The following is an 18,282-nucleotide window of genomic DNA, read 5'->3' as shown; positions in this document are numbered from 1 at the left end:
AGGGATGGCGAGGGCCAAGAGGCCCAGAAACCGGGACAGCAGTTATAAGCCGTGTCCGGCTCAGCAAGTGCGGCCACAGGTACTCAAAGAGCACAGAGCACACCCGGCTGCGGGCGGTGCCGGCGCAGCCTCCGGACCACGTGACCACACAGGAAGCGAGACCCTTTCAACCCCGTGTTTAAAGACACACAGCCAGCCGGGTGAGCATTGTGGTTATTTTTAGTTAAAGAAAAGCAGCCTCTTCCAAGGGCGACAAAGTCAGAAGGAAATGGGGCGTGGGCTTCCCACGAGCTCTTGCTGCGAAACCTGGGCGTGGCTTCCTCGCGGAAATCGGGCAGCCGGCCAGGAGGGGCGCGGGGGAGGGGTGCGGCCCACCGGGCCACGGACTGGCCTGGGAGGGCGCCGGCGTGCCTTCCACGTGCCCGTCAGTGGACATGACTAACGCTATTACTCTTAAGGGGCATTAAATTAAGGAATGACGCAGGGAGCCAAGAAAACGGCTTATTCAGTTGGATTCTGAATCACAATCAGGAAATAGTCTTTATCTGCAAGAGAGGAAACATGAAAAAAAGAATCACCAACTGTAAAATGGGAGAAAAACACACCACAAAGCCAATAAATCATTCAATCACCAACTGTAAAATGCTGGTGCGGTGGAGAGGGGTGAAAAGCATGGACGCTCAGGCTGCTTCCTGTGGCTGGGAAACAAGATGAACCCGCATGTTTGCTGTGCGGGCTTCTGCACACGCCATAAGCAAGCAGGCTCCTAACCCTGCCCAGCAGTGGCGCTTGGCAGAGCACCCTCATTTCTAATCTTCCCAGTACCAACAGAGAGGTAGGGTTATCAAGTTTTGGGGTTGGGAAACTCAGGTTCAGAGTTTAAATGAACTGCCTACAGTACTGGTTCTCCAACTAGAGTGCTGGAATAACCGGGAGGGCTGTTTAAAACAACACAGATGGCCCCACTCCAAGGGCTTGGACTCCCTGGGCCTGGGGTGGAGCCTAAAAATTTGCATTTTAACAAGCTCCAGGTGATGCTGATGCTGCAGGTTCTGGGAGAACCACTTGTTTAAGGTTACCAGGATAGTTAGTATCCAAGATGGAATTCTAACCTCAACACTGCTGCTGCTGCTGCTAAGACGCTTCAGTCATGTCCGACTCTGTGCGACCCCTTAGACAGCAGCCCACCAGGCTCCCCAGTCCCTGGGATTCTCCAGGCAAGAATACTGGAGTGGGTTGCCGTTTCAACCCTGCTGGTCTTGGGTTAATGTCAGTTCTGTCACAAGTTCAGTTGCTGGCCTTCCAGAACCTTCTGAAGTAGAAAATTTCAAAGGCACCAGGTCAAAGGGGGCCAAAGCACCTGAGTTCCAGCTCTGGGGATCGAGCCAGTCAGAAGGAATGTCCGTTATGAAATCACAGCAAGTCCAAGTCCTCTGGGGTGAGCCTGACTGCCTCTCATTTTACAGAAGAGGAAATGGGAGAAGCAGGGTGTTTAAACTTTGCCCACTTAATAATCACACTCAAACATTTATCAAGGCTTCCCCGTGCTGGCTCTGGGTTGATCCCTTCTCAAACAGCATATCAGTGAATCCTCAAATCACTTTATGAGGCAGGGACCAGTGTTTTCTTATTTTTACTAATGAGAACACGAAGGCTCAGAGAATTAAATGACTTGGCCAAGCCAAGGCTAATACGCCAGGTGGGAGAGCTGAGTTTGACTCAGGTGCTGGGCGCCTCTGGTCTGCCTCTTGCTGGACACCTGAAAACCTTGGCCATATCTGCTTTGTGTCTGTTCAGAGTCAAGCCTAAACCTTGCTTCTTCCCTTGACGATGGACATCTTGGAAGGACCAGCTATTATCTAACAAGTCTCATGGCTAAGCAATCTGTGTAAGTGAAAAATCACTAACAAAAATAGAAATAACAAGCTACCAACACAGCTAATGAATAGATACTATTAGCAATACCCATGTCTTTTCTTCCAAATAACCAGGCTCCACATTCAATAACAGCACTCCAGTGCTTTGTGGGAAGTAGTGTGTTAAGGCTTGATTGCCCTGTGTTAACTCAGGTGTTCCAAGCAGACATTCTTAGAAGCTTTAAGCCAAGAAATGCTGTCTATGGAGAGTCTGGCGATTTGGAGACATCATTTGTCCTTGCTTCACACTGTGAGCTCCCATGTGGGGGTATGAGGTCTGCTCCGATTTGGAGGGTTGGCAGCCTAACTTTTAGGGGAGTGGAGGTTTGTCTGTAACCACAGAGCATGAAATCTTGAGAGGAATTTGAATTTAAATCTGATCTCAAGCTTTTCTGCTGACCTCGTGCCAACATATTCAACCAGATGAGGCATCCCGAATACCAGAGCAGGACCATCCCCTGCCAGACATTTTACAGAGATGGAAACAGGTTTGCTGGTGCTCTGTGATTTGCTTAAGGTCAGACTCATAAGAGGTGAAGCTGGAAAAACAGCTGGCGTGCCCGCTGCAGTCTATTTTCTGACAGTATCAGAGACCTCATCATTGGTTGGCCTGAGACCCATTAGACGACGATGATGATAAACAATGTATGTATGTCTTTGGAATAAATGACTCTGAAGTTATTCTATGTTTTCACTTGGAACTGACCTGCTCTGTCTCCAGCCCTCTAGGGAGTGTCCCCAGGAGACTGGGGGCCCCTGTGACTGGCTCTATGGGGCTCTCCTTCACAGCCTTCCAAACAGCGCCACTGGGCCCAGACAGGCCTGGGGACAGGAGCAGTGATGCTCTGCTGCGAGGGGCTGGCCCCTCTCAAATTACCTCAGAATTCTGCAGCCAGCCTCCTCGCTGCCTGTGTGGCAAGCCCAGGGCCAGTCACTGTGCCAGCCTTCCCCCTGCCCTCCTTTATCCAGGCCCCCAATCAATCCTATTACTGACTGCCTTGAAAAAACCTCCGCTCACTAAGTCAAGTCAGACAGCTGAGTTTGGCGCCTGAGGCCTTCTAAACTGGACCACACACATCACCTCCCCTCCTTCCTACACGCATCCTGCTGCTCCAACACCTCACGCTCACTCACCTCGGGGCTCAGCCACCAAGGGGACGGTGAGAGAGGAGTAACTGCAGACAGTGCTGGAGGATCTGTCTACCACAGCAGGCTGTGCATGTGAGTGAAGTGGGGCAGGGCAGGTGGCCCTGCTGACCCCTCCTGTGGTCAGGTGCTTAGGGGCACCTCCCAGGGTGAGCATCTCGTCACCCTGAGAATAGATGCTAAGACCGGTACTGTTTGCACCACACAGTCCCCAAGTACTTCATGTGAAAACAGAGCAATCCCTTCCCGTGCTGGAGGAAAGACTGTCTGCATGGGGACCAGAGAAACAGGACTGTATTTAAGAACTGGGCAAACTGATGTTTTTTGTGTTTTTTTTTTTAGAATGAATGAGTGCATGGTGGTTTTGCCTCACGCTTTGGTTTAGAGTCACTGCATTCTTTTTCCTTCCGGCACAGCTCCAACTCCACCACCACCACCCCCCGCCCCCCCACTCGCTTCCTCTTCACCTGTGCCCTCCTCTGGGAAGCCTTTGCTGACTGCCACAAGCAATCCTAATCACGCCCTCCTCCATGTGCCCAACACACACACAGACACACAGACACACACACGCACACACACACAGACACACACAGACACACACACAGATACACACACAGACACACACGCGCGCGCACACGCACACGCACGCACACACACACAGACACACACAGACACACAGACACACACACACACACACGTACGTCTATCTCCCCCATGACACTATAATTCCCTACTAGGGCCCAGAACCCAGGACAGGGTCTGCCTAGAGTCACTGTGAATGAGGACTTGCTGGGGATGCCAGCCGGGCTGGGCCAGGTGATGGGACTCTCCAATCTGTACCTTCTGCTCTTCAGGCCTTTCTGTGGAACCCACGGACACACCCACACCCGAAGCCTTCCCGATAGCTACAGAGCCTGCACAGTGAGGGTCTGCTCTCAAGTGGGGATGGGGAAGACCCCTTACCTGGTGCAACCATAATTTCATTTTTCTTGGAGCGAATTCGAAGGAAGGTGAGGTCATTCTGGGGGTCAATTTCGCGCACGGTGCTCCGGGCCTTCAAGATGAAGTTGTGCATGAGGTTGGCGTACTGTGTGGTGGTGGGGTTGTCCATGGTGCTCTTGATGGGAATGCCTGTGGGGAGAGCAGAGACTGAGCAGAACCCTGGGAGTGCCTTTCTGCCCTGCTCCCAGCCCCGCACCCAGAAGTCCAGAGCCTAGACTGGCAGTTAACACTCATCGCCCAGTGTTCACTGAGGACTTGACAGGCAAGTGCTGAGCACTTGAAGGATGTTAGCTCCAGTCCCCAGAACTGCTCTAAGGATGGCGTCACCATCTTTACTTGTCAACCAGGCAACAGAAGCTCTGAGCAATGAGGTGGCCTGCTGAGGTCTCACAGCAGATAAACAGAAGCAGTGGGGCCAGGATTCCAATGAAGTCCTGCCGGCTTCACTGCTGGGCTCCCTTCACAGGGCCACATACTGACTGGTTTCCAGAAACAGAAGGATAGACTATCACTCATAACACTGAGAATATGAACAAAGAATAGTTCCTACAAATCTGTAAATACTGAAAAGTACAAGAAGGTCAGCCCGTGCCAAGACAGAACCATCACTAGTGTTTTAAAGCTCCAGTTCCTAACAAGGAAGGCTTAGGGCTCAGGCATAAACACACTGTCTACACACATGACGGTGCCCCCAAGTTAAAGCCTGTTTCTCTGTCTGCACACACCCTTGTAAACAGCGTTGCTACTGCTTTCAATGAGCCCACAAGTGGCCATTCCACAGGGTTAATCATTCCCCTATTGCTGGGGACTCAGGCTGCATTTTTTACTTAATCACCTCGTACTGAACAACATCCTGCACCAAGCCTTTCCTGTTTTGAGGACTGCGTCCTTGCAATGAACTATTAAATGGCCCACCCTCACTGGACGGTGCCTGCTGTCATGGAGGTGAGGGATGGGGCTTAGCTTGAGACACCTCAGGCCACGACTAGGTCATCAGGAGCCAATGAATCACTGTAACATGTCAGCTAGAGGCTCCAGCGATGGGGCCCCAAGTGCTCACAGTGCACAGGCTCTTGTGACAAGTGTGCCCCAAGTCGCTCCCCACACATCAGTGGCTGGATTTCGGCTCTAGGACCCTGCCATCTGGCCTAGAACTGACCAGCCAAAGGCTCAGCCAAAGACAGTCACCCGCAGACCTACCCATGGGTGGCAAGAAACTGACCAAACCTTGTCTTATTATGGCACAGTGAGTATAGGCAGAAGAGGGCATGGGAGCAGGAGAAGCAGCAGTGAGTCAGAGGCTGCTCTGAGCCAAGTGGAGTTATGAGGACAGGTTGCAGTGATCACTTGCCTCTAAAGGAGAAGATGACCAGGTCACGAGGGCAGATGTTGTGTCCTGGGTGGCAACTAGGTACCCACCAGGGCCCCACGAGGCCTCATTCAGTGGTGGAACCTTCCTTGGGACAGCAGTATAAGCAGCTGGGGAGATGACCAGTAGGAACTCTGAAATCGAGGACCTGGGCTTCTCCCCTGGCTCTGCCCCTTCCTGGCTACGTGGCCTTACACAAGTGATCTAACCTAAGCCTCCATTTCCTTATCTGTAAAATAATGCCTGTGCTTCATCGTGCTGCTGGGAGGCCTACATGTGTCTTAATTCATCTGAAAATATTGAGCAAAAGCATGCACAGAGTAAGTGTTGATTTATTATTGACATTACCCATGCTATAAACGCCATCCCCAGGTAACCTGAGGGGCCAGTCTTGAGGCCTGGCAAAGTCTGGGGGTGGGTGGGGGTCAAGCCCCTTGGCTTTCTTTTTGTATTCCGTCAGGCCACCTTCTCTCAGGTCCCTCTGCCTGGAGCTGTCTTTCCCTTCCCTGCTCTCTCCTGACTCCCGCTGTCCCTCATGTCTCCCTCCACCCCCGGACGTGGTCAGGCGCCCCTGACGCCTGTCCCCAGCAGACTGGACGCTCCCGAAGGGCCAGAGGCAGATCTGATGTGCTCACCAGTGTCTTTAGGGAGACTGCATCAAATATTTATGGCTGTTGTTAAAAAATGAGTAGACACAGGTGTGCTTTTAGTAGTTCAAATATACTGTCATGAGTGTGATCACATGTCTACCAAGTGAGAGGGTGTGTAAGGGAGAAAAGAAACTAACCTCTTGTTGGCTCACTGTAAAAACGAAAGAAAACATGGAGCTGGCAGGGTGGGGACGGAGGGCAGGGACCAACACCGGGGATAATTTCAAACAAGCAAAAGAGAGAATTCCAGATTCACAGGATGCCAGAGCTGGGGAACACCTCAAAGACAGCCAAGTGAGTAGGTGGCCTACTGCAGGCCGTGGCCTCCACAAACGGGGGCTGAGCGCCTGCAGTGGTGGCTGGTCACCTCAAAGCCGTGATTTCGAATCTGGGGCTCAGATCTGTCAGGTTGTATAGCCAGGTCCGCCCACCAACCCCCCTCATCAATCAACAATTAAAACACAACAGTAAAACTTAACAGGTATTTATTGAGAACCAACTTTGTGTCAGCATTACTGTGGGTGCTGGGATACAGAAATGATCATAAGGGATAAAAGCTCTGCCCTCAGGGATTTACACATCTGAGACTTTTATTTTGCCCTGTGTGGGTAGCAGCAGATGGCAGGGGGTCTGGAGGGTACAAATAGGATGTTCCTTACATTCCATTCTTGGTTAAGTCTGCTTAAAGGTACATTTTTATTTTGAAACATCATTTAAATCTGGCCAAGGGTGAGACATCACCAGGCAGTGGCAGGTGGTTGGTAAGCGACTGGGACAAGAGCATGTCCTGATTTCAGAGGAGGGGAGCAATCCCTCCAGGTTGAGCTGGTCAGGGAGGACATCCTGCTGGAAGAGGCAGCTGAACTGAATCACGGAGGTGGAAAGCCCCAGAGGTGTATCAGAGATCCCTAATACAATCACCCTGACTGAGCACCTCTAATGCAAGCCTTCAGAGGGGCTAAGGGTCCCCCAGAGCAGTGAGTTCTGACCACCTCCATCTGTGGCTGGGTGATCCAGGGCAGGTCAACCTGACTGCTCTCAGCTTCTGGTTTGTCATCTGAAAAATGGGCAAATGTCCCTACTTTGCAGAAATGTGTGAAATGTAAATGAGAATCTAAAGAGGGAGATCTATGAATGGACCACAAATTAAAAAACACACGGGGAATTTCCTGGTGGTTCAGTGGTTAGCACGCTATACTTCCACTGCAGAGAGCACAGGTTCGATCCCTGGTCAGGGAACTAAGATCCTGCATGCTGTGTGGCTCTGCCATCAAATAAACAAGCAAATAAACAGACGGATAAAGAAAGAAACACACAAGAATTTTTGACATTCATGTGGCATTTACTATACATCAGGCACTGTTCTAAAAGCTTCCCTCAGAAAGAGATAGTGTGACTGTCCACATTTTACAGATGAGAAAACAAGCTGAGAGGTTAAGTGACTTGTTTAAGATCACATAGTTGGTAAGAGAGCAGAGTCAGGATTCACGCCCAGGCAGTCTGACTGCACATTCCACATTAGCTACTGTGCCATACTGCCACATTAGTACACAAAAAGTAAGTGCTCATCAGTGTCAAAAAGGTAAGAAGCTGGGGCTCTATTTTCCTAATGAAAAAGCTCAACTTTGAGGGCAGTTTTACACAAGAATGGAGGCTTGTGGTCTGGAATACTGGTGGCAGTCTAGGGGGGGTCCCAGCTGGGGAGTCAGCCCCTGGGGCTGTTTCTAAAATGTCTATTTACAGAAGAGTCTCATACCAAGTCTTCTGGGTCTTAGAGCAAGAAGCTCCTTGGAGCAAGGACCAAGGAAGCAGCTTGAGGCGGCTAAGTTCTGAAGAGGGGAAGGGAAAGCCCTGGCCACCCAGCTGATGAGTGGTGGACCTGAGATGCCTCCCATAGTGTCCTCAGGCTCCCCACCCCGCTGCCTCTGAATGCAGTGACCACACGGTTTAATCAGAGCCTGACAAAGCTGGGGCACACATTCTACCTAGCTATGGGCTGGCCGGGGTCTGACGACTTGGAACACAACATTCTAACTGAGGACACGCCACCTTCAATTTGTTACCCTTGGTGACTTTCATTCTGCTCTATTTAAGCAGGCACTGTTGAGAATTCTGCCATTCCAAAATAAGGCCCAGAATGACAATGCATACACACAGAGGCTCTCCAGGAGCGTCAAACAAAGCCAATCGGACTGAATGCACTGGGCTGGAGAATGGGGCAGGGGGCCCAGCTGGGGGACCCTGGACACGGCCGGGGACTGAGCCCAGCAGCCACTCTCTGGTCCTTCAGGGAACCCTGTGGGAGCCCAAGTGCGCTCGGACAGACTTGGGGTAAAATCTTGGCTCTATAATGGCGGGAAAATCGAATTTCTAGACTCACTCTTCTCCACTGCAAAATGGAGACAACAGAGCCGCTTCAAGAAATGACAGAAAGGACCTGTCTGTGGAGCACCAGCCCGCGGCCTGGCAGAGAACAGGTGTGTAATAGTATCGGTCTCCTTCTTCATCACGTCTACTGTGGTTTGAGAAAAATTAGCATCTATACCGTTTTACAGTTGTTGAAATAATGTCCCAGAAGAGGAAGGAAAACTATAGGCCCAAAGCAGCTGACAGCAGTGTGAGACAGCAGAAGAGAAGCAGAGACAACATTAAGGGGGAATGGAGAATGGACATTGGGCTGGAGCTAAAAATTTTGTATATGTGAACCACGGAGCAAAATCAAAACCCCAAACAGGAACTCGTGAGTAAACAGATGCAAGAGAGTAACAACTATAATTATGACCGAGAGAAAAGGCACTGGACAAGGGCTGACTGAAGAAGTATGGCACACTGAGAAGTATGACGTGTCAGGGCAGTGGGGTAGGGAGGATTTTTCCTTTTTTTAAATTTAGAATTCTAGTAATGGTACTAGGAAACTGGAGGTGACTTAAAAAAATAAAAGGATGAGAACTAGATCAGGTACATGAGAGGTTTAGGAAAAAGCAACCGTTATGCCGTGCTGGGCTCTTTTCTGGGGGCCGGCCAGCACTCAGCTCATGGCTGGAAGGAGGGTGTACCTTCTGTGTTTACCACGATGATTCCCTGCACACCCTTCTGGCTCTGGAGTCGTTTCAGGGTCTCCTCCACCTCTGCCTGCCAGAGAGAATAAGACCACGGTTAGAGCAGTCAGGAAGCCTGGATCAACTCCCTCGTACCCGAGGCAGATGAATCACACTTCCCAACAACAAACAGCTAATACCCGGGCACATGGCACCTCCTGCAAGCTCCCCGGGACTACCTAGAACAGTCCTGAGGCCACCACCAGCATCAAAACCAACAGTGTGGGGTGGGGCTGCTCCCTCTGCCCACCAGGGGCTCTCTGCCCCTCACTTAGTAGGGAGCAGAACTCAAATACTATTCCCAGGAGTATAGGCACATCCATGACTCAGCTACTTGGTACAGCTGGGGGACAAACCAGAGGAAACTAATGATTTGAAAAGTTCCAAATGGAGGTGTCTCACAGGAAGGAGATACACAGTCATCTGTGGCCTGAAGAGCACATCCCAAAGGCGGCAAAATGATCCCATGAGGATGGACTCAGTGACTGGTAAGCTGGCACCTGAGACAGTGTGACCCAGCACACAGCCAGAGGAAAGGCAGGGGAGGGGCTCGTGAATCCTGCATCGTCAGGAGCTGGTCTGGGTGGGTGACTCTGGCACGTGCGATTTGTAGACCGAGTGGACAATCAGACTGTGAGTCCTCACCTCGCCAGGCAAGACCTTCTCTGTCGTTACTCCCATCTCTTCTACCCTTCCCTCCGCTCTCCACCTGTATGTCCGTGTCTCCCTGCCTCCACAGCTTTTACCAAACAAGGCCTCTTCGCTGAAATCCAACAAATTCTTCAGGATCATCTTAGATATCACGTCCTCCACGAAGCCTTTACTGATTCCAATTCAGTGGCCTTTGGCCATTTCCGACGGACTCCCTGAACTCTTGACTGTCTCTCTCTCTGGGAATCAGTAAGTGTTGTTTGACTTAAAGTCTCTCTAATGGTCTGCAGAGCAGGGGCTCAATGAACAGCTGTTAAACTGAACTAGGCCTAACTCCCCCTGTGGATGGAAATTGGTCTTCAAGTGTGTTTGATCTCAGGAGGTCCCTTCTAGACCATCCAGAATCTAGTGAGATGTTCCTCACAGGCTGAAGGTCAGACTCTTGGACACAGAGGCTCTGTTCACCAAAAGAGAGTGGTACCCCACCCTCACAGGCTGATGAGCTGGCCCAGAGGAGGAGCTTCTCGGCAGAGGATGGAGACAGCACAAAGAAAGATTGTTTTTCTAGTAGGCCCAAGCCTCACAATCCAGTCACTGCCACCCACTTTCCACTGACGTGTGAATACTCTCAAATGCTGGAGGGAAGGGCAAACAAGTTCCTCCTACAAAATGGCAAAGAGCCTGATGCCTCTGTAATGTGGAGCCCTGGTAAAAGGACATGGCTAGCTATGTGGACTGAAAGTACAATGCAGTGGGTTATGCGTGGATGAGATCTTAATTCATTCATTGGACTTTCACTGAACTCCGACCACACACTATTCCGGAGAGGAGTGATAGAGTATTATAGGATAGTGGTCAATACTACACAGTACTCAACCTGACCTGGCAGCCCTCCTGGAATTCATCCTAAGGAAACGATCCGAGAGAACTAAGGGCAAGATGTTTGCTGCAGTGACATCTTTAGTAACAAAAAGCAGGAAGAGCCAAAACTGCCCAACATCTAGGGAAAACGTCAAGGGGATTACGAATGTCCATTCACAGGAATATAACACATTAACGATGGTAATCAGAATATTTATAACACCTTAAAAAGAAAGTGCTTGGGAAATGGCATCCGCGTGAAAACAAGAAGAGGGCTAGAAGGATCACGAATGAAATAAAAAGCCACACCAAGAGTAGGGAATTATAGATAAGGTTTTCTTTTTTTTTAACAGCCTCTTTTACTCTATTATATTATTTTTATTTAAAAACATTTTTTAACCCATCTCTCTGTGTATCCAAGAGATCACAGATCTCTGACATGGGACTACAGAGCTCTGACATTCTCAACATTGCAAGAATAAGAATACCTAAGAATAAGCAGGATGGCAGTTTAGGACATTTCAATCAACGTGCAATCAAACTAGGGATGGGGAAAGCTAAATATGGCAGAATCGAAGTCCAAAATACCCCTGGAGGTTGGAAAGTGAGGCTGAAATGAAAAAGATGAAATTCTGTACGACAATCATTCGATAACTGTATGGGAATCTTCTATGTGTCAGATGTTGTTTAGGCCTAGGGGTGCTGTGCTGGACACAGTACAACAAAAACCCTGTCCTCATGAAGCTGATTTTGGGGGTGGAGTGGGGGGAGGGAATCAGACATTAAGCAAAAGCATAAATAAAATACAAATGTCAGATTCAGTAGGGATGGGGGATCTGGAAAGCAAGGGGCTGATGGCAATTTTAAACAAGGTGGTCACAGAAGGCCTCGCTAAGGTGATAGTTGAGTAGAGATCTGAAAAGAAACAAAGGAGCTAACCAGGTGGATTTCCAGGGAGAATGTTCCAGAAAAAATGCAAAGGGGTCAGTGTGGCTGAGGGCAGTGGGTGGCAGGCAGCCAGAGGAGAGGGAGGCAGGATCAGACTAGATTTCAGCGGTGTCGTAGACCAGAGTGATGACTTTGGTTTTTAAAGGCAGGGGGTATGAGGAGCCACTAGCAGGTTTCGGGTGAGCAATGACAAGATCTGTTTCATAAGGATGCCCTGGCTGCTGTGTGGAGAATGGACTGCAGGGGGCAAGCACAGCCCGCCGGAACCCAGCCTGGCCTCGTGAGTACTGCTCTTTCCGAAAGCGGACAACCTCCTCTCCCTCACTCACCACTAGATGTAACTAACTCCCAAGTCTCTGGGCTCCGCTCATGAGCCTCCTGTGCGAGGCCTGCTCTGGACACCTGCCCCTCTTCTAGGTACCCAAGGCACCCTGACTCCATGGCACTTATCAGCTATGAGTGTAACTATCTGTTCTGCTTATCTCCTGCTGCTGCTGCTGCTAAGTCGCTTCCTTCGTGTCCGACTCTGTGTGACCCCAGAGACGGCAGCCCACCAGGCTCCTCCATCCCTGGGATTCTCCAGGCAAGAACACTGGAGTGGGTTGCCATTTCCTTCTCCAATGCATGAAAGTGAAAAGTGAAAGTGAAGTCGCTCAGTCATGTCCGACTCTTTGGGACCCCATGGACTGCAGCCTTCCAGGCTCCTCCGTCCGTGGGATTTTTCCAGGCAAGAGTACTGGAGTGGGGTGGCATTGCCTTCTCTGATCTCTTCCTCCAGATCCAAGGAAACCTGGGAGTAGGAACCCAGATATTTTATAATCCCAGTACCTGGTACAGCTTAATAGATACTTGAGGAACAAATAAAAACCATTTCCTCAACTGTGTTTTACAAAAATCAACCTTTTTAAGTATAGTACCCTGGGCTTACAGTACCCAGCGTGATGAGCGAGGGTTTATATGATCCTAAATTTAATGAGACCCAACCACTGAGATCTAGCTGCTTAAAACGTAAACATGCTTACCAAAAAAGGGAGGACACACAAGTATACCTGACCTACTCAGTATCTGCTGCAGGTCAGATATTAGGATGAATGTCTTCAGACACATCTCATCTGAACCTTCCATGGTTAGTATGAGATCCATTTTACAAGGAGGAAACCAAGGTTCAGAAAGGAGAAGCATTTTGCCCAAGGACACACAGAAGGTCAAGAGAAGCATTGAATACACCACTGACCACAAATGAAGATGTCCCCATCCTCACGAGTTCTGATTTTGGTACAAGAGACTTTCAAAAACAAGTGGCAATACTCCTGTAGCGTACAGGGATGGGGGCCAGGGGGCCGGGGTGGGCAGGGGGATGCTTCTTGGATGAGTGTGGTCAGAACACCCAAGGATGTAATCCTTAAGCCAAGAACTAAATGATGAGAAAGAAAAGTACTCCAGAAAGCAGCATGAAAACATAGTGAAATGGGAAGCAGTTCGGCATGTTCAAGGAATAGACAGAGTCGGTATTGGAAGGTTTTTGATTCTCTGCTAATCTGACAAGCAAAACCCAAATAACAGAAAGTCAACCTTTCTTAATTTTTAAGAATTATCAGTGAGGGGACTTCCCTGATGGTCTGGTGGTCAAGAATCTGCCTTGCAATGCAGGGGATGTGGGTTCGATCCTCAGACAGGGAACTAAGATCCCACATACCATGGAACCATGACTATTGCGCCCCCTGGCCTGGAGAGTCTGTGCCCTGCAATGAAGCTCCCACATGCCACAACTAAGACTCAACACAGCCAAATAAAAAAAAAGAAGAAGAACTATCAATGAGGCTAGTCAGAAAAAAAACAAAACCAAAACTTATCAGTGAAGGTAAGCTGGAATTTGACTGTCTGCATCTCTCCTTTTCCAAGTCTTTTGCTTTTTCTACTAATTTTATTGATTTTCAAAAACTCTTAAGTTAGAAATTTTAGATTTCTGCCCATCATATAAATTACACTTCTCCCACTTTTCTAATTTAAGTTTACAGTGTTCTTCAATAACTCAGAGGTTCTGAATTTTTATGTAATCAAACTTAATAAAAACCTTTTTCTGGAAGACTAGACAATAGCTTCTCCAGCCTGATCACAGCTAGTAGGGTGGGGTTAGGCCTGGGGGGTGGGGGTCATGAGGTCTACAGGTGCCTACAGTAGGCACCTGCCTTCAGGAGCAACTGCTTAAAACAAATGTCAGGTTCAGCCCTGAAGGAGCCAAGAAAGAAAACAAACGCTGCCAAAAGGACAAGAGCAGCCACAGCAACATTAGCAGATGCGAGAGTCCCAGCCAGGCATCCAAGTCATGCCACCTTTGTCTCTAAAGTCTGTTATCCCTGCAGTGCTGGCCGACTGGTACCAGATGTATCTAAGTGGATATGCAGCCCCTCGGGGTCGGCTCACATCTCCAAATTCCTGCCCTGTTCCTAGAAAGAGCCCGGCTGGGATCCTCAGCACCCCGAGTCTTTATTTCTATTAACATGGGAGTCTGCACCAGAGAAGGGGCCAGGCTCCTGGGTTCTCTAATTTCTAGGTGCATGCTGCTAACAGACAAAAAAAACACTCCAAACAAATAAAAAAACAAGTAGCAATAAAACTCCAGGATTATTTGCTGGTTTGGCACAGGAGGGGTAACCATTGAAGCAAATGATTCACAAAGAAACTGTGACCAATGTGACGACCAAGCATAAAAAAGTTTTAATTTCTGTTAAACAAAAAGAAATTACAAGGAGGGGACAACATCTGCATCAAATACAACAGACAAGAGAGTAATTTCAAAACATCACACAGACTGATTAAGAAAAACAGCAAGTCTCTAAAAATTAAGTGGGCAAAAAGGATAAGAGGAGAAAATACACCTCAGAGAAACCACAAACACAAGAAAAATGTTCAACGTTCCCTGTAAATAAAGACATGAAAATTACAGCAATGCCGAGGTTATGTTTTTGAACACTGGCAGTTATTACGGCAAAACTGGTACAAAGGCAATGAGACCTTTTGGGAAAGCTATAGGACAACACTATTATGAGAACCGTATGTGCTGATCCCCTTGCTTCAAATTCTTTGAGAATTTCTCCTAAGGAAATAATCTAATAAATGTGGGGAAAAAAAGAAAGAAAAAGAAACTACACATTCAGAGACACTCATCACAGCGTTATTTCTATTACTGAAGAACTAGATGCAACCCAAATGTATACCGGGGGGAATGTTTAGCAAATTATGATAAAAATATTTCATTGATTATTATTCAGTCACTAAAAATGATTCATTACAAAGAGAGATAACAACAAAGTTATATGTTTTAGGTATTAAAACAAACAGAAACAAAAAACTAGCAGGTATATCTTGAATGTGAATACATGAACAAAGAGGAAGGAGAATGTACAAAGATGAAAATAACTTGTGTGGTGGAGTAAAACTGGATGCTAATTATAGCCGATTTTTATATCACCAGAGTAAAGGGCAATTTGTCATTTTCTACCAAAATGTTCATGGGGTCGCAAAGAATCAGACATGACTGAGCAACTAACACACACACACCCCCCCCAAAATGTTAAAATGTGCACGCCATAAGTATCACTACTACATAATGCTACATCAACATGAGCATGAGTGGGAAAAAAGAAAAACAACAGTACTGCAGCACTGTCTGGAATGAAAAACTGTAAACCATCTAAATGGATATAATGCAATGGAATGGAAAACAGTCCTATAAAAGAATAAAATAGATTTGTATGTATCAACATGAAAAATATTTGTTTTTTTTTTTAATGAACAAAGTTAAAGAATGAGATTATACATATAACCTAAAATAAGCTTGTGTGTGTGCTTTCTTAGTCGTGTCTGACTCTTTCTGACCCCACGGACTGTAGCCCGCCAGGCTCCTCTGTCCATGGAATTGCCATTTGGTACTCCGAGGGATCCTCCCAACCCAGGAATCGAATCCTTGTCTCTTACACTGGCAGGCGGATTCTTTACCACTGTGTCACCTTGATACGTATAAATACACACATTCCAATTTCATGTAACAAACGTTATATACAAATGTGCTTATGCACTAAACAAATCTGGAAGAAGACATATCCAACTGTCAACAGTGATCAGCAGAGGGGAGTGAGATGGGGACTACATACACTTTTCTAAGTTACATATTTCCGTAATGGTTGAATTTGTTAAAACATGCATCTAAAGTATGTTTTGTTTTTATGAATACACAATAGCATGGTACAGGTTGCAGGAAGCTCTGATTCGTGTAAGAAAAAGGGGTCTCATATATATATATATATATATATATATATATGAAAAGCTATGACAAACCTAGACAAAGCTATGACGTAGCTAGAAAACCTAGACGTTGCTAGAAAAGCTGACAAATCTATACAGCATATTAAAAGCAGAGACATCACTTTGCCAACAAAGGTCCATGTACTCAAAGCTATGGTTTTTTGAGTAGTCATGTATGGATGTGCGCATTGGACTATAAAGAAAGCTGAGCACCGAAGAATCAATGCTTTTGAACTGTGGTGCTGGAGAAGGCTCCTGAGAGTTCTGGAGAAGATTCCTGAGAATCCTTCAGACTGCAAGGAGATCAAACCAGTCAATCCTGAAGGAAATCAGTCCTGAATATTCATTGCGAGGACTGATGCTGAAGCTGAAACTCCAATACTTTGGCCACCTGATTCGAAGAACTGACTCTTTGGAAAAGACCCTGATGCTGGGAAAGATTGAAGGCAGGAGGAGAAGGGGACGACAGAGGATGAGATGGGATGGCATCACCGACTCAATGGACATGAGTTTGAGCAAGCTCCAGGAGTTGGTGATGGACAGAGAAGCCTGGTGTGCTACAGTCCATGGGGTCACAGAGTCTGACACGACTGAGCAACTGAACTGATATATACATACAGATATAATAAAAGAAACTAACAGTGTTTGTTTCTGAAGGAGACCAAGGTTGCGAGACCGAGGTTGGGGGTCCCAGTTGGGTGGGAGATCTATTTTCCATTTATATCTTTTCAGATTTTCTTTTTAACTGTGTGTAAGATTTATCTGTTAAAAGTTAATTTTTTTCTTTACAGTTTAAAAAGTGATGTGAAAGATGAAGTTACTTCTCTATATTATAACCTAGCTAACTATATAAAGCAAAGTACATTGCTAAACTATACAGAGGAAAAACTGAAGAGAAAAAGACTAATTGTAATATACCTAATCATAAGTCGTTACTTAATTCCACATCATGGCATTGTTTCTTATTCCTTTTCCATTTTTCTTATGGTCTTTAAATACTTATATAAGATTTTAAAAAACCATTCACAAGTTTTAAACGTGGGAACGGTTTTAAACCTTTAACCTTTAAAAGGTCTTCTCAAGTTATTTTAAAGTTGGGAGGATTAAAAACACAAGAAAACAAACCTGTAATGAGCCCACAGTTCCAGCCAGCAGGGCAAGAACCCCAAGGGTGGATCCCACTCGTTTCTGACTCATGCATCATGTCCCAGCGGCTCAAAAGAATTACGGGGACACAAAGGCAGCAATCAAGCTTCTAGGGTTCAAATCCACCTCCGCCATTTCCTGGGGCAAGACACTTAGCTTCACTGGGATTTAGATTCCAAGTATGTAAAACGGGGATAATGGGTGTACCTACTTATCTATGTAGGTACACCTACATAGTTACGGGGTGTACCTACATGTACGTATGTAGGTACGGGGAGGCGTTTAGCAGAGCCAGACACGAATTAAGCTTCCAGTAAATGTAATCATTACAGTTACAGTCGTGCAACAAGGTCCAGGATGCTAGGATGCAGGGGTTTGTGGGCAGGCCTCCCCACCTCCATCCACCCCTAGCCGAGCCCTAAACAACTGCTTCCGGTCAAGGGACTGCCGGATCCGGTGGCCCCGCCTCAGTCCCTTCTGAGTCTGGAGGCCCGCGCCGCCCCAGTTCCGCCTTCCAGACAGCTCGGGCCCGGCCCCGCCCAGCCCCGCGGATGCCCAGCCAGGCGCTCAGAGCCGTCCCCGGAGGATGGAAGGCCAGGCTCATGGTGGTGGAAAGTCGTGCTCGGCCACCTCCCGGCCGCCTGCCACAAGCTCCCGGCGGACACTCACCATCTCGGACCGATCCGGTAGCTCTGCGTCGCCGGCCCTCAGCCCAGTCCCGCAGCCTCTCTGCGCCTGCGCACAACTCCCTGTCAAGGCGGACAGCCTTGATAGCCTATCAGAAACCAGCGTAGGACGGCGGGGCGGGCGGGTAGGCGGATCTTAGTCAGCTCCCTCAGGGTTCGAGGGGAATTTGCCTTGTGCAGTCAGAAAGTGAGCGGCAAGAGAGCAAAGGAGCACTTCAGCTATGGAAAATTCCTCACTCCCACTGTGCCGAAAAGATGCTCGTTCGCGTTGTTGGAAGAGGCTTTCAACCCTCGTCTTGAGTTGGCTCTGGGTGGAGGGTGATTAGCGATTCTGAAGGCGAGGACTGGGGGTGCTAAGGCCTTTGCTCTCAGTTTGAGGCAAAAACAAGGCGCGAAGCCCAAATGCTCTAAAAACGCTAGAAAACCTGGAGTTCGGGCTGGAGTCAAGCGTCCTTGGGGGTCTCCAGAGCGACTCACTTTGGAATATTCCATGCAGGCTCTGAG

The 18,282-nt window shown here is 48.0% G+C and overlaps 1 protein-coding gene across 3 annotated transcripts; it reads right to left on the bottom strand.

Annotated features, from left to right (window-relative positions):
• Nucleotides 1-201: 201 nt before the first annotated feature.
• On the bottom strand, nucleotides 202-17,823 carry DYNLRB1 (dynein light chain roadblock-type 1). 3 transcript variants are annotated; one of them, XM_004014508.6, is made up of 4 exons: nucleotides 17,762-17,823; nucleotides 9,140-9,215; nucleotides 4,026-4,193; nucleotides 202-545 (listed from the first exon to the last, which is right to left on the bottom strand). In XM_004014508.6, the coding sequence occupies exons 1-4, from the start codon at nucleotides 17,762-17,764 to the stop codon at nucleotides 502-504; spliced, it is 291 nt and encodes a 96-aa protein (XP_004014557.1). In that variant the 5' UTR covers nucleotides 17,765-17,823; the 3' UTR covers nucleotides 202-501. The 3 variants fall into 3 exon arrangements, with proteins under 3 accessions (XP_004014557.1, XP_042085995.1, XP_060253721.1); XM_042230061.2 differs by having other exon boundaries at nucleotides 17,072-17,814; XM_060397738.1 differs by having other exon boundaries at nucleotides 488-4,193.
• Nucleotides 17,824-18,282: the final 459 nt, after the last annotated feature.

The sequence above is a fragment of the Ovis aries genome, chromosome 13, assembly GCF_016772045.2.
Source record: "Ovis aries strain OAR_USU_Benz2616 breed Rambouillet chromosome 13, ARS-UI_Ramb_v3.0, whole genome shotgun sequence".
NCBI classification, from domain to species: domain Eukaryota; kingdom Metazoa; phylum Chordata; class Mammalia; order Artiodactyla; family Bovidae; genus Ovis; species Ovis aries.
This window is presented reverse-complemented; position numbering and strand designations above follow the sequence as displayed.

Bases quoted from the DNA above. Each gene is read 5' to 3' on its own strand.
- DYNLRB1 (XM_060397738.1), bottom strand. The intron at 4,194-9,139 runs GTACACCCTCCT...CTCTCCCCACAG, and splicing joins CATCGTGGTAAACACAGAAG to GCATTCCCATCAAGAGCACC.